Genomic DNA, 20,658 nt, shown 5'->3' with positions numbered 1-20,658 from the left:
ATAAAACTATTATAAATAAAGAGTCAACTGCACATTGTGGTCTATGAATTAATTTTACGTTGAAATATTTATAATTTCTTTGGAATGGAAAGAATTATTGCAGGTGCAGTGGGGGCTCTGAGAGAGGAAATGGAAAGTTACATTTGTTCATAATAACCAATTTTGTAGAATTATAAATCTGTACTGTAATATAATATAAATACATTTGAACTCTGAAGACCCCCTTTTAAATTATGATTATGATTACCGTAGTTGTAGTAGTATTTGTAGTAGGCAGCTACAATTCAGCTACAAATCAATAACTTAATAATCGCAAACAGTGTAATAACTACTAATGTAATTTCAGTGCAATAAGTTGCCAACATTTTTAAAGGATATTTGATCCATTATCGCTACAAGATTTGATGAGTAACCTATGAGGTTACATGATTAAAGTAGCATTAATATAATCTTTCTAAATATAATAAGTGCAGCCAATAATATAATAAAATGGAAATAGGACTGGTTCTTGGAAAAAAAAGCTTCTTTTAACAGGTTTGTTGGCATTTGCGTATCAAAAACAAGCGTAGTGGTTTTGACAGTCATCGTATTGTTTAATAGAAGATTCACACTGTGCAGCACCTTCTCAATAACAACTGCACATTTCTTTTTTTAAGCTATTGACAAGTTATGACATTGCTGACTTTATTACGTTAAGAAATTCCAAAACGAATGCACTACTGGCAGTTATGAGATGACTGGTTGCTACAGTTGTATTTGCATGAAGTCAAATTCTTGCCACACCAGCTAATGAGCCATTCAAATAAAGGAAAACAGTGTCATCATTCTCATACTTCCAGACTGTGAAAATGTACCACTGGGGGTATTAATGGCTCCTGAAACAAACACTATCGATCTGTAACGTTCATAATACAAGTTGACCAGGATGAAAACGAGGTTTAAAGTCAGGCGAGGTGTCTGACCTGGCTTCTTTATTTTCAAGAGTCCGATGGCCCTCTGCAGCCTGTAACGGTGGAGGACCCGTCTATTTTAAACTTTAAAACTCTGTCCTCCGTCACCACGCAGGAGGAAGTCCTCACTGATGCAGCCGGGAGCTCCAGGCTCGGGTTTCTGTCACTTTTGAGGTATGTCGGCTCTCATATCAGAGGCCTGCTAACAAGTCAAAGGTCTCAATAGTCACAGTCCAGATCTGTCAGGCCGGCCACCTGATAAAAGACCGACACGTCATCACACGCCAGGTGACGCTCTGAGGAAGGTTGCAGTTGAAACATGTCAGCCAGGTGTAAAAAAAAAAAAAAAGAACTCATACATGTGTAATCAGAATTACAAAAATGACCATAATCCAACTACAGCTTATAACGTTCAGACTTTAATCAACCACTAACCAGAATCTAAACACAATCTGGAACAAATAGTTCAATTCACTGAATTGATGTGCGGCAGAAAAGTCTGCATGACCTGATGGACCAACATCCAGATCTCAGCCTTTCTTACATGCACACGTTTCCCTGACTGGATGAGAATAGCCACTGACGTTTTAATGCTTTTTGTGAAGAAATAACTTGTTTGTCTGATGAATAGGAGCAGAGCGACCACCTCTATAGATGTGTGTTGTGTGAAAGAAGAAACAGAAGTGAAAGAACACGTTTAATTAGAAAAGAGTTACAAATATGTTAGAAATCATCACAATGCTGAGGAGCAGATTTGCAGCGGGAAGGGGGAAGGGGGGGGTGGTTACACACTTGTCACATCTGGATTTGAAGGTAATGTTCATAATTGGCCCGAAGCACAAATTCAAAGTACGGCTTGGTTTTCAAACTGCTCAGCTCGTCCAGCTCCAGCAGCTCTTTGACGTCTGGCAGGTACGTCTGTAGAGGAACGCCTGAGAAAAGAAAGAAAGATTTAATCAGTATCATAGCATCAGCAGCGAGTCTGAGTCGTTTTAATAAGCAGAGAAAACGTGGAGTCGTCAATGTATTTATCGGTGAACTATGAGCAGTGATCATTATCTGATGAGGCCTGAAGCTACAGAAACCCACAATGAGGGCGTAAACACATTTTCAAGTGGAAAATGCAAATCTCTCATTCTTGTTTTGGGGATCCGTTTAGATGAAAATGGTGCTCGGAGACACTGGAATTTTCTTTTAGAAAAAGCCGTCTCCATGTGACACAGTTTACAAAACGTTGCCATGTAAACGTGAAACGTTTCTGAAAGGAAAATGCAAAAGCGATTGGATTTTCACTTGAAACGTTTGAACCTGACACACACACACAGCTGGGAGACTGAACTCAGCTTGTACGTATTGAGAATGCCCTCTTCAGATGAACAAAGTGTGTTTGTTCCCACCTTCCTGAATGAGTTTGAGGAGGATCTTGACGAAGATGCTCTCCTTGGCCGCCTCCAGCGGGTCGTCGTTGCCGTCAGCGGACGACCAGCTGAGAATCAAAGAGGCGGGATGAGAATCGGTTTCCGGAAGCGCAGACAAGTCTCATCCCAGCTCTGTGAAATACGACTGGTCTCTGCTGTCATTCATGCTCTCATTACCACAACTCTCCATTCAAAAAAATATTGTATATTATTCTAATAATGTTTACTTTGGTAACTCCTGAGTTGATGCTTGTAAGTAAACTAGAAACTTGCAAATGTTGCAAAACTTTTGTTCAACTTCTGTCATTAAATATGTATATTTTTCAAGTCCCGTGGTAAATACTTGACTTTTTAAACATTTGATCTAATCAGTGGCGCCTGTCTCTGTATGTCGAAGAGCATAGAGCAGTGACGGTGAAACAAAGCGAGCTCACAGACTGATCCATCGCTGCCAGATAGTTTCAATAAAACAAACTCCAGTTCCAGCTCACTTGGTCAGACGAACAAAAGCTCTTACTCGTCTCTCCTGAGCGCTTTTCCCAGGATCTCACATTTCAGAGCGTCGACGTCCACGGCGTCCTCCTGAAACACAGAAACACGGGAGTGTTTTCACAACAATCGAGAAACACGCACGTTAAAACCAGGAGTGTTAAAACTTTTCTCAAAGCAAAACCACACAAACAACAGAGTGAAAAACCTCAGTGGGATTATGTGATATCTTCAGAAACTCATGACCCTGAAACGAATTTTCTTTGATTAGTTGAGAAAATAAATGCAGCAGTTTTGTGTTTTTGTTTCAGAAATGTTTTGTGTTTACACAGTTTTTATGTTTTGAAATCGATGGCCATTTACATAGAAACGCTGGCAAGGTAGTTTTCACATTGGACCACTCGTTGGTTGTTTTGATAATGAAACCACAATTATTTTTAATGTCCATCTGGTCACACATGTGCAGAAGAACCATTTACTCCGGCCATGGCGTGCATGCACAGTAGCAGCACTTCCTGCATCTCCACGGAGACCTAGCATTTTCCAAAACGTTCCCCCTTGGGAGTCGTTTCCAAAATGTTGAATTTTCCGTAGCTCCGAGCGTCGTCGTCGTATAAACAAACACCCAAAAGGCAAAAAAAACAAACAAACTTGCATTTCAGTTGAAAACATTGCGTAAACAGGCTGTAGTTTCAGACAGGTTGAAGTATCTGGATCAAGCGCCACCTAGTGTTTCAAACTCAGAAGTTCAGTGCGCGGTCTCTAAACATGACGTTACCTCGTGCAGGTACTCCAGCAGGTCCAGGGCCTTCTTGAAGTCGTACTCGTTGGCCCTCCTGTTGTCGTCACAGATGTACAGCTGGACACGGAACGCAGAGGACGGAGGTGTAACAAGTATCAAAGACAAAAAGCCACATCCCACTATCCCCCTCACTCTGCCTTCTAGGAGATATCTCAACTATCACTCTCGACTCACCACATACTAAACTACTGCTTGTAGCCCGAACCATCGCCAAGAAAACCACACTCTCAAACTGGAAATCAAAAAATAATATCAGTATACATCAATGGAAAAATCTGCTGTCTGACTATATTATTACGGAATCTCCGTCAACACTCCCTGAATTTCTGACAATAGAATCCCCCGATCCCAAAACAAAGTCATTCAATTTCTACAAAATGGATAATTTCACTTTTTTGCCTTTCTATGTTACTATACAAACTATTTCCTTTCCCCTGTTTCCTCCATAAACATAACCAAGTCACACTTAGTATTGTTTGTATTACTTTTGTATATAGAATGTATTGTTCATTTTCACACATCTTTGGAATTGTTTACTGTTTTGTATTGTTTATCTGCGCTACCTTAAATAAAAAAAAATAAAAATAAAAAAAAGACAAAAAGCTGTTGAAATTCTTGGGAGGCAGACGTGAGAGTGTTTTGAAGAACACGAGTTCTGATCATCTGTGAATGGATGGAGGTTAAATGTCTGAGCAACAGTGCGAAGATTCCTGTGTGGAGTTTGTATGTTCTTCATGTGGTTTTACTCCGACTTCCTCACTCAATCCAAATCTGTGCTACTGGTGACTCTGAAAACCTGCTGACTGTGAGTTTGAGTATTTTTATTTATTATTATTTTTTTTTTAAATCAGTGCATTTGTCCGGAACATGTTAGACACAGATGCCTAAAATTAGACTAAATACAATTAAGAGGTACCAAAAATATAAAGCGATTTAAGTGGATTGAAAACAAAACTCCTGTGATCCTGTGATCATTTGATCCTCATTTTAAAATTGTCATTGAAAAATTGCATCCATAAGATTCATTCTCACTGTTTGTACAGTATATCAACCACAGATCAAAAGGAAGACAGTTACTTTTTTTTAAGTAATATGTTAAAAACTCACAAACAAACCTGTTTTACTATAGTGAAGACATTTCTCAGCATGTGGTTCGAGAGAGGAAACATAGTAAACCCATGAGGAAACGTCTCCTCCAGTACCAGATGCAGCAAAGCAGCCCCGCGGCATGACGCCTCCTCCACCATCGTTTCTTTTTTATGCCTTTGGTGTCTTCTTTGGGCTTGGCCCATGGAAGCCTTGTTTGGTTTAGCGTCCATCGTCAAGGACATGACAAAACACTAAAGCCAAAGACTGTTCCAGTAACAATTCCATAATGGTGAGCAGGACAGGATAAAGCCAATGGAACTCTGGAATTACAGTTGTGCTGATTGCAGCACTGGCCTCCAGTCCTGGTCCTGGGCGGTTTCAGCTCTGCATGCATCACGCCTCAATCTGATGAATCCTGACAAAGTCCACTGAGGAGCTTCTCATTGTAATTAGCAGTGGTACAGGAGGCAGAGACCTAGAACCTGCAAGACCACTGTGGAGTCTGGTGTGTGTGTTCCTACCTGTATGAGGTTGTGAGCACTGAGCAGAGGCATGGTGTCGGGGTTCTGCTGTTTCTCCTCCAGGAGCTGTCGAGGCAGAGTCTCCTGATGCAGCAGGAAGCGCTCCTGCTCCACGATCTCTGAGCGAACGGATCGACAGGCAGGTAGTGAGACACGCTGGCACCACTGCTGCAAACTTCAATGCTCTGCTCTTCAGAGAATGACTCCGTGGTTGAGTGCTCAGCATGTTAAAGGGAAGTGAAGATGGTGTACACGTACACTTGGTTGATAAAGTGTTGCACTATTGAAAGGCCAAACTCAAGCCCTGCACTTTGTCAAAGCTTAACACCGGGAGAGAAACTAAAGTCTAATCTGTGTCTTCATCCAGTGAGGCAGTTTGAAGATCATCCTAAAGACCAGAAGGGACTTTTTCCTGCCTGTTTATTTGCGGAGCATCAAATTATTTCCAGACCGTAGTCAGATCGAAAGGCTCAGACCGGTGTAAGAAGTGTTTATCCTCCAGTAACTGCAGCTGAAAAGCTACATTTACTTCATCAACCTCACAGCAAATTTCAGTCTGAAAACATCCTGGACTCCTCCATCAACTCTCATGTAATTCTATATTTAACCGAATGTTAAACTGCACAGGAGTGAGGTTAACTTGCAGAACAGCTGTAAAGGTTCTAATGCCTGTTATTTTGATATTGAAGAGGAATTCAGTTTCTGTACTGACATGAAAAAATTATGTCTTTGGTTTTTTTTTTAAGATCTTTAGTCTACAACATGACAAAGATGATCTGTAAATAATTTAATGGAGATTAAAAGCTTTCTGAATCAAACTGAAGAACTGTAAAGAGAGTAAACATAAGCACAGCTTGCCGTTGACCTAACACACTGGTTTCTTTTTTTTTTTTTTTTTTTTTTTTTTAAATGACTTTTTTAACAAGCTTGTTGTGTTTTTTTACCGTCGACTTGCTTGTTGAGCTCGTCCTCGGGCAGATCGGAGGCCAGCACCGTCAGCTTACTGAGAGCCAGCAGCGTTTTCTTCTTCACAAAGTAACGTGTCTCCATGTTGGCCTGGTTGTATAGAGTTCTGTGGGCCTGTGGGGGAAACCAGACGGCACGTCAGGGACAGCTACACAAACCTGCACAACGTATGCAATGCGAATGCAGAATGTGTATTTGATTCCCCAGTGACCCACGAAAAAGGATAAGGCAGATTTACAAGTAACAGAAAAGGAGGGACAAAGTATTTCAGATCATCTTAACAGTTGGTTTGACTCTCACAGCTACAACAACCCTTGTTAAACCCTGTGCAAAATGACGAGTGTTCTCCTTGTGCGTGTGTGTGACACATTTACTTTCCCTTCCTTCCTCCCTTATGTCATCCCTCCTTTCTAAGGTTAATTAACGAGTTCAAACTGCCTAAAATGTTTAATAGGAATTCCCTTGGGGGGGCACCAGAGAGCTCTGGAAAAAAGAGAGACGCACATGACTTCCCCTGGGATTATCAAGTAATCACTTAAATTGCTTTAAGTGAGCTGAATAAAAAAATTGTAAAATAAAATGTTCCCACCTAGTGCAAAACAACAAGAGTAAGTTAGAGATCATCTATAAATATAGTGCTGATTACACAAAAGTTGAACTTAACATCTGTTTACACCAATATCTTATAAAGTGGAGAGGATGAAATCCAGCATTTTTGACCCACAAACTAAAACGTTCACATGGGACCACGTCAGGATTTGAGCAGACGTGGTTCAAATCCTCTCATACTGGGAAACACTGTTGGTGTGGTCAGTGCTCGCAAGTCAGCTGGGAACTAAAGATCTGTAAAAGCAGGGTTCTTATTTGAGTGTGTGTGAGAGAGAAGCGTACGTTGCGGTAGTCCTGGATGTGGATGTGGTGCAGCCAGCTCAGGTGTTGATGTGCCTGCAGGAAGCTGGCCAGCTGTTGGTGCTGAGTGGCCGGCTGGGACAGCAGCTTCCCCCTCTTCCCCTTCTCCATGTACCAGCGGAACAGGAAGTCGGAAAAGTTCTGGGACAGGAGACGAGGACGTCGGGGGGGGGGCAACGCAGACACAAATGTAACGCAGACACATAATGTTTGCTGTGTGCAGACTGCACCAAAAACACACCGAGCTGAAAAATCCCTGTCCGTGTACCTGGTCGGCGAACTTGGCCATGTAGTGCTGCAGGCGGCTTTGGTTGTCCGTCTGCTCGCACAGTTGGACCAGGATGTCGAAGTCGCAGTATTTCTCAGCTAATGCTGCCACCCACTGGTACTGACCCAGCTCCACTGCAACACACCGCGGCACAGTCATCCCGTCATCCAGTTTGCGAACATAATAACAACTATTATGGAGCAAATCGTAGAGTACAACTGTTGACAAACCTGCTGACTGTAGAATTTAACCTGGTGAAATGTGCCGGTGTGAAGTGTAAATGACAACAATGAGCCAGAACCACTCAAAATGGAACTTTTTCAAAATGGGTCCCAAGGTGGAACTTTTTTGAAAGTGCTCGTCTCCGTGTGGATGTAGGGAAACACTGCTACTGTGCATGCTTTATTGTTGACAATCAACTGGAGGAGCAATTCAACTTGGTTGTCTGTCGATACAAATATCTGTATACTTGCATTGTTAGTTTAAAGCGCATTGTTCTCTGTATCATTACAAACAAACAACAGCACCAACAAAGTGTTTTTTCCCCGTTTGTGTGGAAAGGGACATCGTTTAAAACATTGTTTGTGTAGGTTTATATGTAAAGCCTTTCTGAGATGATGCGTTTTCAAATGAGACGTTGTATAAACGCAGTCCAAGTGCCACAAGTGCATATAGCAAAGGTCTGTTTTAAAGTGTGCTCTTATATCGTACATCCGACTCTCAGCTCAGCTGTTCACTTACACAGCGGCGACAGCAGCTCCGAGCGGCGCTGCACGTACTCCATCTCGAGGCTGTCGTAGCGCTCCTGCTGGGCCCCGAGGGGCCTCTGCTGCTGCAGCGAATTGAGCTGGGCCACGTAGCCGGCCAGGTAGAGGTCCAACAGCGCCACCAGCTGCTCACAGACGGTGCTGCGCAGCTCAGAGTCGGCGTGTGGGTACACCGAGCGCAGGATGATCTCGTGCTGGCGAGTCAGCACGGTGCGAATACCCCCAACGCCTCCAGATGCTGGAGGAGGAAGGCGAGTGTGAGAACAGAGCAGACGAACAGAGAAAAATCAACTCCGTGGTGTCCTAAAGCAGCGGTGTGAGAGCTGCATGCAGCTCTTTGCCTGTCACGTTGTGGCTATTTAATCCATAACTGCAATCAGAGGGCTTCCAATTATTAATAGTTCTCAAGTGAAACTCAAGAGTTTTTTAAAGTCGTACTTAAATGCAGCATCCCTCTCTTCACAGCCGTTGCCATGCTATATATGGCAGGTTGGGCTAGTTATACGAGCATACGATGGCAAGAAAACAAAGCCTCGGGTACATAGTCACTTTAGATGAGCCACATGGAGCACGTACATGAAGAAAGTGGAGTTAATTAGTGTATTAGACCACTATAAACAGTTGAGAAACACATGCGCACATCCGTAAAGAGCCGGCATTAATAACTCTTTAATGAAACGTCATCATCATCACAAATGATGCCCCTATCTCATTGGTGTGCTTCCAATGAGATGGGGAGAATGAGATAGGGACAATGCTCCATCCTGCCGGAACAGTAGTTCCAGCTTGCCAATCACGCTAAAGTCATTTCTTGCAGACACTAAACTGGTGTTACCTGTCCACGGGATGTACTCGGGCTCTGCAGCAGCCTTCTCAGACGCTCTGTACGTGGAGGCCTTGGTCTCTCTGTACTGACCAGCAGCCTGAAGCATGTCCTACACACACACACACACACACACACACGCACACGCACACGCACACGCACACGCACACGCACACACGCGCACACACACACACATTACATGTTGCGATGGTTCAGTCGAGCTCCCCCTGGTGGAAATCACCCTCTGCCTCACAGGAGATGACGGTGTGTTTACCTTGATGATGCTGTTGACCGTCAGGACGCCTTCGGCCCACTGCACGGAGTCCATTGGATTCTCCTTCAGGCTTCGCTCCTCCTCCTCCAGCAGACAATCAAACACCGAGGAGATCTGGGACACCTGCAAGAGCGACCGAGGAACGATGCAGTAACTATCCGTGGCAAGGAAACCAAACCCAGCACTTTCACCTGACGAGAAGGACCTCCCCCCCCCACACACACACACACCTCTCTAAAGAAGACGTCGGCGGCAGTGAGGCTGGAAGGCACGTTGGTGCTGCTCCTCTGCAGGGCCGTGCTTATGGCCCGGTTCACCAGCTCGCTGTGTTTGGTGTGGTGGTTCTTCAGCACCATGGCCGCCTGCAGCTTCTCTGCCTGCTCACACAGCAGCAGGCGCGTTGCCATGGGAGACGAGCGAACCGTCACCTGACTGAGCCGGTCCAACAAACCCACCTACCGGGAGAAAGCAGGTTGATTGCACTCTCAGTTCAACCCGGAGAAGCGGAAACATTTCTGCTGAATCGGTGAAATAACAAAAGCAAAAACTTAATCTGCACACTTTTCACACTTCAAATACTTTGACACCTGTAGTGAATGCTCTATTCGACATCACAACGTTTTCACCCTGCGATTGTCTATAAAGTGGGAATATCAGTGACCTGGAGCAAAAAGTCCATGAAGCAGCCGTGAGCCTTCATCTTGTCCTCCAACTGGTGGAGGATGATGAGGGAGGTGAGGGGAAATCCAGCGCTCTCTGAAACGGAAACCAAAACACAGATGATAAAAAAAAAAAAAACAACTGTTAAAACTAAAGAGATTACATTTGCCTGAAATAACGAACGTCCATGTCGCCGTTCTCCCAGCGTTTCGTACCGTCGGGTACGGACTCAGCCCAGCGTGGGTCTGAGGCCGGGTAGTCGTCCACCAAGTCCAGGTTTATCCGAGTCACAATGCTGTCGAGCTCCGCGCCCTCCTCTGCTTCACTGTCAGCGGTGAAGAGCTCGTCTGTGACCGTCTGGGCGCCGACCAGGTCGTTACTGACGAGACACAGCGGAGAGACGGGTTGTGATGCACCTTTCTCCAGAGAAACTTTCGGATTTGAATGACACATGAAGTGCAGCACACTCTAAGATGAATAACGGAAGAAACAAATGCTGGAAAGAGCAGAATAAGTAATAATCTAATTACAAATGTGTAGCTGTACAGAGAGAAACACAGAAAATTATGGTCCGACCAGAGAGGAGACAAATGTGACTGTTACACATCCACAACAATAAATACTTTTTTTAACTGATCTCATTTGATGAAGAAATCAAATGAATTGTTAATTAAGTCAACCTTTGACTTCCTCTCTGTCTCGCTGTGTAATGTTAAAGTAAGGCTTTTAACTCACAAATTAATTTTTTTTTCTTAAAGAGAAAATGTTTATTTTTCAGTTGGTACATCCATAATAATTTACATCAAATTGTTTACTTTCCCAATCCTGATAAACAAACTACAGATGACTGATCAGGACCAGAAAAGCCTTGGCTGGTATCAAAACTCGTAATAGAAAAGGTGGAGTATATGAACGTACCGACAGAACTGCAGGAAAGCGGCTTTTAGCAATTTGGTTTTGTCCTCCTGAGCAACCGTCTCCGCTCTGGTTGGAGTCTCCATCGATGAAACCTTCAAAGCAAAATGAGAAACGTGACAGACTCACCACAATCACACATTGAGGTGACATTTAATCACTTCATTTCTTATTGTTCTTCTACGCTGATCTCAAAGGTGAAATGAAGAGATGAGATGGAAAAGCTCCTCGGTTTCTCCACGCCATCGTTTCAGACCCGTATCAACCTCCTGCTGGCTCTCAGCCAGCAGCACCCCCTCGCCGGTCCACCTCTGGTCACCTCCAGTCATGACGTCTGAAGTTGTCTTCTCTCTGGTTTTCCTCTCAAATACATCCAGACACTTTAACTCAGGGGTGTCAAACTCATTTTAGTTGAGGGGCCACGTCCAACCTAATCTGACCTCTGGAGAGCCGAACAAGTCAAACGTAACATATTAAACTGCAGATACGAACAAATGCAAAATCTTTCCTTCTTTTGTAGCTGCAAGAATATTTTTATTCAGGATTAAAACAATTTGCCATAATGTGGACATTTTTTGGGGAGTTTACGTGTCTAAACTTCACATAAATTTGACACCTTTATTGTGAAAGGTGTTGCGTTGTGTGACCTCCACAGACGCATTAATAATTTCTGACCAAGGGCGGTTTTGAATGTCATTTTTGCCAATCTAGTGTTTTTAGATCAGCCTCTGTCAGTTTTCATATTTATACTTAAAAAAAAAAAAAAAAAATCACATGGCGGGCCGGATTAGATCCTCTGGCGGGCCGGTTCTGGCCCCCGGGCCGCATGTTTGACACCCCTGCTTTAACGGGTTCAAAAGGCTGCCAACTTCCTCCATATCTCAAAGACCTCCTCTTTACCTGGCGGACCTCCTCCATACTTCAACCAACATGTGGTTTTAGTCCTGTCATGACTCTTACCTCTGGGGCAGCAGCCAGTGAGGAGCACAGCGAGTCCTCCATCGTTTCAGGCAGGATGGAGGCGCTCTCTCGGGCAACCACCGCCACCAGGCCGCTGTTCAGCGAGAAAAACACGGGCAGGTTGGCGCAGCAGCCTCCGCCGCGTACGCCGTCGCCTGAACACAGACATCCACAGGCACAAATCAGCGACCCGACTTCAGCATCCGTGAAACCGCGAGACGCGACATTTTCTCCGCGGACAAACCAATAAAACAGATCAATTATTCAGGCACTTACTGATTATTTCTATTTAAAAAATAAAATCACACGTGTCAATTGCCAGTGTTTTGTGCGGCGGGTCAAACACGGGAGCACCTGCTGAATTGAAGCTGATTTTCTCGTCGGGCAGCGCCGCCCTGCTGGTTCCCGTGGAGCAGGCGAACACCAGCTCCTCATTGTACAGGAAGGCCGTGGAGCCGGGGGAGGGCGGCAGCGCCATCTTCATCTCCTGCAGGGCCTCCTCACTCTGAACAAACAAGGCAGGAGAGCAACAATAAAGAACACATGCTACTTCTGGGAAATTTAGAGCAGTGGGTGCAGAAGACGGTATCGCGAGGAAGGTTTATATACCTGCAAGCTGAATTTCACCTCATTTTAAATACTAAACCCAACGGAAGGCAATATTCCAACTCCAGAGGGGGAAGAAATTACAGTGAGTAAAGTTTTTTTTTTTTGTGGTCATATTGACCCGGTTAAGCTGATTTGGGCCAATAATTGTACATTTCTATTGCAACTTCAAAGTAATGAAGGTCTGAAGGATTTTTAATTTTTACACATTTATTAAAGGGGTCATATGCATAATTCCCTTTCTAATGGTTTTCAAACAGTAACGTGTCCCCATACCTGGGAATGACGTGCCAGAAGTGAAGAAAATCTGTGATCGCTCTCCCTGGCTTGTTTCCACTTATAAAAAGTTTGTGCTCCAATGAGCACCTCAGAAATCGTGACCTATATAAAGAAGCATGTCTTCATATTTATGAAGAGATAAAAGAGATTTCTCAGTGGGAAAATTGAGAGCGAGCACTTCTCCAAACTCTGATCACCATCACTGTGGAAGATCCCAAAAACCCACAAATGTCCTCTAGGCACTGAGGCTGCCCTTTGTTCAGTAAGGACACAGTGTCACCGTGTGACAAATAAAAGATATATTCTTTATTGAGTTTCCTTAGCAGAGATTTAAATGTGTGCCACTTGTTTTTGCGTGTCTGTTATATCATCCGTTTATTGGTTTAGTGTCTCTCCAGCAGTTGGACCCACCTGGAAGGGTATGCTGTACTTGGTGACCTCCACGGTGAACTGGTCAGACATGGCGGCTCCATTGTCCTGCAGGGTGACCAGGCAGAAGTAGGCCAGGCAGGGACTGTCAGAGGGGTGCCAGGCTGCAGCCAGGACCACCAGGCCGGCTCTGGAAGCAGAGCAAATGCATCAGAGTGCAGTGAAGAGAGAAAGCCACCATTTTCACTCACGTTTTTCATGAGCTGAAGCCAAAGATGTAAGACTTCCTCTATGTTCACAAAAGGTCTGTGTTCACTCAAATATCATTTTCAAACTGCTCTAAATCTGTTGTCCGTGGGCATCCCTCCACCTCACAGGTGTGACATATCTCGACGCTGATGCCACAGCAGCATTAATGCTCAGGTGCGTCTTCAGCTGTCCACAATAAAGGGAAGGACAATCTAAAATCATCACATTTGAGACAATTTGGGTTGGACTGTGTGCTGGATCATCACTCACTGGCTGAGCTTCATGTCCAGGTAAGCCACGTTCACCCCCTCCTTCATTTCCTCAAAGTTGCTCTCTGAGCCCTGGTGGGAGGAGAAAATCAGTTCAGTTCGAGCCATCATGACTTCTCGTGACACAATAGGGGAAAATGACACAAGGAAAAGGCTTCCGCTGTGGAAACCCAGCCAGTAATTTGAACCGCTGACATCGATCTTGTTTAGAAGCCCCTCGCTGTGCGTGTTGTGTACTCACCCAGATGGCATCTGCGATGCTCTCGGTCAGCGCTCTGCGGACGTCCCAGCTGAGGACCTGGTGCTCTGAGCCGTCGTCCACCTCCCACTTACTCAGGCTGGAGGAGGTCAGCGTGTACAGGCAGCCGGTTCCTCCCATCCACAGCACACTGTGCAGCTGCGGCACAAACAATTACAGACACGATGCAGCAAGCTCTGGCGGTGAAAAGGGGTTCATCCCGTTGGGAACCACTGCACCGAAGTACTGCGCGGCTCGCAGGTACGACTCACCGTGTCGTTAACGGGGGGGGAGAGGATCCCAAACAGGCTGGAGACGCGGCGTCCAATGCCGGAGAGCACGCCCTGACCCTGCTGCAGAGCTCGGTACTGCAGCTTCCCTGAAGAGTCTGCACTCGCTCTCCACAGGTGATTCTTCTCAGAAGACAAGACAAAGCTCCCGCCCTGAGAGGAGAGACGGCGGGTTTGGGCGTCAAAACTGAACCTTCAAATACAAGCAGCCTATTTTAAGTTGTTCGCGTTGATTTAAATAAGAGTCAGAAAATCAACGCACTCTGACAGCAACAACAAAGTTGCAGAGGTCTCCCAGGTCAACGTCAGTCTCAATGTAGTTGCCCTCCTGCGCCAGGCTGGGCCAGAACCGAGCCGTTCCCTCCACAGACAGAGCCAGAACGGAGATGGACTGGACAGTAGCAACTTCCAGAGGAGCACCGGACGTCATGGCCATGAGGTCTGCTGTGTAGTTGTATTCACTGCTGGGCAACTGCAGCTCTTTGCACACAGACAGCTGGAGGGGGAAAAAAACAAAACAAAACAAACAACAGATCATGTAATACATTTAATATGTATGAACTCAAACATCCTAGACTTTTATCTTCTGTCTGCGGCCTTGTCTATTTCTTCAATCTGTGTCAAATGATTGTTTCAGACATAATTCAACAATTATTTGGACAAATTCCCTTATTTTCTTTTCCTTTGAAAGGCTTTCAAACGTCTGACGAATCATCTATTATTTATAGGCATTTCCTATTTCTGCATCCAATGCAAAAGCTACTATGTAGAGTCTCCTCTACAGCGACAGCAGAGAACTGTTCAATGCACCGTCAGCGGGGAACGGCTAGAGAAAACGTCCATTGAATCTGGAACATGCCCCTTCTACTTTGAGTAATATTTGATTGAACAGAAATCTGTTTTTCAACTAAAAATGCTTCAAACATTGAGCTTTAATGGTACAAGTGCCCCCTGTCCATTACACTGTGATCATGTGTGTACCGTACCTTGGCCACAGGAGTTTGACTGATCTTCCAGGTGATCAGTTTCTCCCCACAAACCATCCAGGCCCAGCCGCTCTCATTCACCTTCACCGAGATGTGATCATCAGCTGAAGCAACAACACACACAGTCAATGGACAGTAAGGAGAGAACCGGACGAGATGACATGAAACTTGTCTGTCTGTCCCCCCCCCCGATGAGGCTCCGCTCACCGTCCGCCATCGTCAGCGCCTCCATCACTTTAACGGGCAGCGACGAGCCGAAGGTCTGCACGTCAAAGTTGATGGTTTCGACAGCTGCGTGACACTGCATTCGGGACGGCGTCGACCTGCTGGAGAGACAGAAAGTTTGTGTGGCAAGTATTAGTGACAAATTCAGACTTGGGTTTTCCTGGTATGTGAATGTTGGGCTGCCGTCCTTCTGCAGAATGACTTGAGCACAATCCGATGATGAGGCCTTATGAGGCGAAATTATTCAATAAGTGATGTTTGCGCTCAGCACCGCACGTTTGCTGGATTGGATATCGAGGTAAATTTTATCTCTCTCTGGAGGACTTCATCCTGAAACTGCTGTCTGTCTTTTAAAAAAAATAGCTGATTGGAGTTTTTTGTACTAAATAAACAACACTGATGGAATCAAGCTGCATGTTTCAGCAGGTGTAGTAACATCGCTTTCAGGGTAATATCAAACTTGTGAAAGCGTTCAGGGACATCTTTAACATTTTTCATGATGCTTTTTATTTAAGGACCCAGTCAATTTGACATATCTATTCAAATATAGAGCGCCAAATACGAGTCAGTTCAGAGCACATTTACAGAGAAAAACTAAATTAAACCTGAGCAAGCAGGACGAAACCTGCAGAACAAGATTCAAATGTGGAGACTTTCTGCAGTTTGGGGTTAAAAAATAGAAGGAAAGGACAGACAGAACAACAGACAGACCTCTCTACACGCCATACCGCATTTAGCTCACCAAAACACATAAGCAATGAAGATCACTTAAAAAAATAAATAAAATAAAACAACTATAATCGAAGGTAAACCACGGGTTCGGAATGCAGAATTAGTCGGTATAACACACCAGATGAAGGTTAACACTCACCCCGCCGCAAAAGACGTCCTCCGCGGGGAGAAGAGCAGGCCGCCGGCCGCTCCGGAGCTCTTCCTCCCGGGCGTCCGGCCCTGCGGCCTGCGGCCCGGGCTCGGGACGCTGCGGGGACTGAACATGGCAGCTGTGGGGGGCTCGGGTAAACAAACGAGCGGGGAAAACGCAAGAGTCGGTTTTAAATGCTGACAGCACGAAGACAGACGAGATACACACACTCTCCTCCAAACACCGCGCGGGACAGGCGCGTGAATTACACGTCATCACTTGTCCCGCCTCTTTGAAAAAACTTTATGAATAACACAACACGAAAACAACACCGTGGGGGTGGGGGGGGTACAGTGTAAGAATCAACGTGATCGACAAGAAACAACCTTTTTTTTTTTGTGCTTCTCTATATTTATTCTAATGCCAACGCGTAACTGGTTAATCTTAACTGATGGCGTCACAGGGAGTGAAACCTAATTGTCTATTTTGGAGCTGCAAGGGTCTGCAATTTCCCCAAAAAGTTAAACGAGTTATCAGAATCAGAAATCAGAAATCTTTATTATCATTGTATCAATGTGACATTGTGCAGAAAAGTAAAAATTTTATAAGATCTGTAATACACAATACACAATGCTATAAAAGAATGAGAATAAGAGCCTAAACTATCAACAGACATACGATCATGCAGTCATACGTTTCTGTTCTGTTGACTCACTGGTTATTAGTGCACAAGGATTTCGTGAAGTATAAACTCGATATAAGTGCTTGTGTGCACAATTGTGCCCTCTTGTTGTTGTTGCTCTTCTTCTTTCAAATGGTGTCCTCTGCGAACATCTCCAGTTTTAGCAGCGTGCCGAGAAGAAATCCTCCTCAGTGAGGAGCTGCTGATTGGAAGAAGATTGTTGTTATTGTCTCTGATGTTGAACGCGGGTCAGTCTGCTGGAAGCGGCTTCTCATTGGTGCGTCACGGACTGGCTCGCGCTCTCCTCCCTATATAAGACAGCCTTTGTCCACGCAGTACCACAGTTTGACTGAGCTTCAACTCGACAAGCAACCAGACAAAATGAGCGGCAGAGGAAAGACCGGCGGCAAAGCCAGAGCGAAGGCCAAGACCCGCTCGTCTCGTGCGGGACTCCAGTTCCCGGTGGGTCGTGTTCACAGACTGCTGCGTAAAGGAAACTACGCTCAGCGTGTGGGAGCCGGAGCTCCCGTGTACCTGGCGGCGGTGCTGGAGTACCTGACCGCTGAGATCCTGGAGCTGGCTGGAAACGCTGCCCGCGACAACAAGAAGACCAGAATCATCCCCCGTCACCTGCAGCTGGCGGTGCGCAACGACGAGGAGCTCAACAAGCTGCTGGGCGGAGTGACCATCGCTCAGGGCGGCGTGCTGCCCAACATCCAGGCTGTGCTGCTGCCCAAGAAGACTGAGAAGCCGGCCAAGTCCAAGTAAACCGGCCCTTAACCAGCAAACACAAAGGCTCTTTTAAGAGCCACTCACGTCTTCCTCCAAGAGCAAAAAAATCCTCAAAATTCGTTGACAACTATATACACTGTTTGGATTGTTAGGACATTTTATGCTTAGAATCATAAATCCCACTCGTAAATGAAATTTGTGATACTGTAATATTTGGTATCACAAGTAAAATATGCTCAGTATCATTGACACTAGATGTGGATGATATGGATAAAGAATCACAAAATTGCTAACTGGATGAACAGTTTTGACCGTGTGTTTTTACATATTTTCCTTTGGTTGAGAATGTAGAGCAATTTGGGTTAAGTTTATAGGTGTATATTAGCAAAATCTAATAAAACAAATTTCTCCGGTACATTGGAATGTCTTTCCTTGGTGTACAGAACTAACTCAAGAACAAATTAGAAGTAAATATTTAGATGTATCCAGGGTGTAGATTTCATTACACTGAGATTAACAACCATCAATCATGAGTTTATAAATTTGACTTTTTACCACATTACATGAGATCAAGTCGGACACATTCTTTCATCTGTGACTTTTTCAATCATTTCCTTTTTCTTACATTTAATGAAACTATTTCTATTGTGTGCGTACATAATTAAAAAGGACCACAAAGATTAAATTTATAGTGGGTGCCTCTTTGTTAGATCGGAGTTTGTGAACAGTGAAGCACTGACCCAGATTCCAGCTCACCATTGATATCGAACACCTGCTGCTTTATTGAGAAACACTCCACTGATGCTTTACAAAAATAAATATTACAAGGTTTTTGGGGGTAGGCGCTCATAAACTTCTTGCTTCAGCCCACTCCTTTTGAGCAGAATGTATACTGCTCAGATAAGCAAATAAATAAATAAAAATAAATGTTTAATTCACATGACGTCTCCTTAATTTTCCCGCTCCTTTAAACAAACGGCGAGTTGGCGGGCTGTCTAACGGTCAGTCCCACAAACTAGGACCCCCACCTCTTCAACCAGGAGGAATTGAACCAATCACAGACAGGGGACAGCACAGCCTGCTCTGTCTGCAGCCTCTATAAGAAGGGGTCTCGCCGCCAACTGGTCACCATACTGATTTGTGAAGAATCAAGATGCCTGAACCCGCTAAGTCTGCGCCCAAGAAGGGCTCTAAGAAAGCCGTGAGCAAGACCACCGGCAAAGGAGGCAAGAAGAGGAGAAAGGCCAGGAAGGAGAGCTACGCCATCTACGTGTACAAGGTGCTGAAGCAGGTCCACCCCGACACCGGCATCTCGTCCAAGGCCATGAGCATCATGAACTCGTTCGTCAACGACATCTTCGAGCGCATCGCCTCCGAGGCGTCTCGTCTGGCTCACTACAACAAGCGCTCCACCATCTCTTCCAGGGAGATCCAGACCGCCGTGCGGCTCCTGCTGCCCGGTGAGCTGGCCAAGCACGCTGTGTCTGAGGGCACCAAGGCCGTCACCAAGTACACCAGCTCCAAGTAGACCATCTGCTGATCAAAACCAACGGCTCTTTTAAGAGCCACACAATTCTTCTGGAGAGATTCATGTGTGATGGTTGACCAACTGCGGATGTTGTAATTTACATATAACTGAAATCGAAACATAATACACAAGTTTCCCTTATTCCAAACCCAACTGAATGATTTATAGTTTAAATATGTATCTACATCTTACTAATTACAGGGCTCAGACGAGCTCAATAGAGCCGAGTCAGGACGTGAACGAGGTTCAAGCCTTGTCTGTCATGGGTGTTGAACCACTATAGCGAGCATGCGCACTGAATGCCTCATGAGCTTAAGGAGCCTGTAGCAGCTATTATAACTTGATGTGGCTCGTGAACGATCGGTTCAAACTTGCACGTGACTATATGTGTTGTTCTGCAGCCCTTCTGAAGTCTGAACACTTGAGTCCTCATGTCAGCACAACCACTCTCATATCAGTTTCATTTTACTCAAAAGCTTCATGTAGCCAGGAGGTAGTTATAGTTTTACGAGTGTTTAAAAAAAAAAAAAAGTGCCATTTTCAAAACTCGTGGTCCCTCGTTTGAAACATGTCACTGAGAGGAAAGAACCTCTACCCCGACCAGGCTTTACATATCTCTCAATCGGCCTATCCTTTTCTCTCCTCTGTTCTCTCACCCGTACCAGAACACCAAAAATTATCCACCTGTGATCCTGGTTCTGCAAGGTTGTTTTTTTTTTCCTGTTAATGTAGAGTTCTTCCTTTCCACAGTCACTTATGGTTGCTCATGTAGCATTGTTTTCTCTGTAAAAAAAAAAAAAAAAGCCTGGAAATCATTGTGTTGTATTTTGCGTATAAAGTAAATATATTTGAATTGCAAAAAGAAAAACACAGTTGCATGTTTGGAGAAATGTGTATTCCATTATTAACAGTAATCAATCATTTATAATAATTTAAAAAAAAGTATCACTACTATTGGCTGTTTCACAAAAGTCAGACCCTCACAGGTGTTTCCTGGTCTGATTCCATCCCATCCTGAGTGTGACCTGCTGATCTTCGGAAAGTTGAGTCCAAGTGTCTTTGTTTGGGAGGAGGAGTACGATACATTGATCTGTAAAGAGAGTGATTATGCTCCGCATGATCTGGACTCTTCGGGCTCAGGTAGATGATTAAGAGCTGTCCTTGGTGCTGAACTTCGAAGTTAAATAGTTCTTCAAATGGTAACCTTATATCCAACAATCAGCATTACCTTTATGGAGAAAAACTGAATCAAATGTTGACTGTGCAGAAGGATGTGTTAACAGAGCTGTATTTATCATTCTGCTGATAAGAAGCAATTAATAGGGAACACGTCTGAACAGAACCATTAAAATACATCGTGACATTTAAGGACCTACAGTAGTTTTATGTGATTGATTTGATTTTGATCCTTTTAACAAATGGAAGAATGAGGGACTTAAATAATTAGTTGAGTGAATTTTGATCTGATTTTACACATTATTTGCTAATAATGTGTAAAAAATGTATATGCAGCTTCCAACTGAGATTTTCGT

General features: G+C 44.5%; 4 protein-coding genes across 4 annotated transcripts in view; 3 read left to right on the top strand and 1 right to left on the bottom strand.

The window, feature by feature from the left end:
* LOC308148835 (histone H3.2) overlaps positions 1-20,658 on the top strand; it is a gene marked incomplete at its 3' end in the record, with an annotated part of 132,954 nt that overhangs the window by 109,106 nt on the left and 3,190 nt on the right. The gene's annotated exons all lie outside the window — the stretch shown is intronic.
* nup133 (nucleoporin 133) lies at positions 1,635-16,419 on the bottom strand. The gene is made up of 25 exons (XM_080520933.1): positions 16,194-16,419; positions 15,305-15,423; positions 15,098-15,201; positions 14,374-14,607; positions 14,094-14,264; positions 13,825-13,980; positions 13,585-13,655; positions 13,108-13,255; positions 12,166-12,316; positions 11,812-11,966; positions 10,855-10,946; positions 10,152-10,315; positions 9,938-10,032; positions 9,507-9,731; positions 9,277-9,399; positions 9,015-9,114; positions 8,154-8,417; positions 7,413-7,546; positions 7,127-7,285; positions 6,214-6,349; positions 5,270-5,388; positions 3,636-3,716; positions 2,886-2,950; positions 2,348-2,436; positions 1,635-1,882 (listed from the first exon to the last, which is right to left on the bottom strand). Exons 1-25 carry the CDS (start codon positions 16,316-16,318, stop codon positions 1,746-1,748), a joined length of 3,417 nt encoding a protein of 1,138 aa, XP_080377059.1. The 5' UTR covers positions 16,319-16,419; the 3' UTR covers positions 1,635-1,745.
* Positions 17,248-17,634, top strand: LOC308146447 (histone H2A-like; the record flags this gene model as incomplete). The annotated part of the gene is made up of 1 exon (XM_080518260.1): positions 17,248-17,634. The coding sequence occupies one exon, from the start codon at positions 17,248-17,250 to the stop codon at positions 17,632-17,634; it is 387 nt and encodes a 128-aa protein (XP_080374386.1).
* Positions 18,752-19,126, top strand: LOC308148993 (histone H2B-like; the record flags this gene model as incomplete). The annotated part of the gene is made up of 1 exon (XM_080520601.1): positions 18,752-19,126. One exon carries the CDS (start codon positions 18,752-18,754, stop codon positions 19,124-19,126), a length of 375 nt encoding a protein of 124 aa, XP_080376727.1.

This window comes from Blennius ocellaris, assembly GCF_963422515.1.
Source record: "Blennius ocellaris genome assembly, chromosome: 3".
NCBI lineage: Eukaryota > Metazoa > Chordata > Actinopteri > Blenniiformes > Blenniidae > Blennius > Blennius ocellaris.
This window is presented reverse-complemented; position numbering and strand designations above follow the sequence as displayed.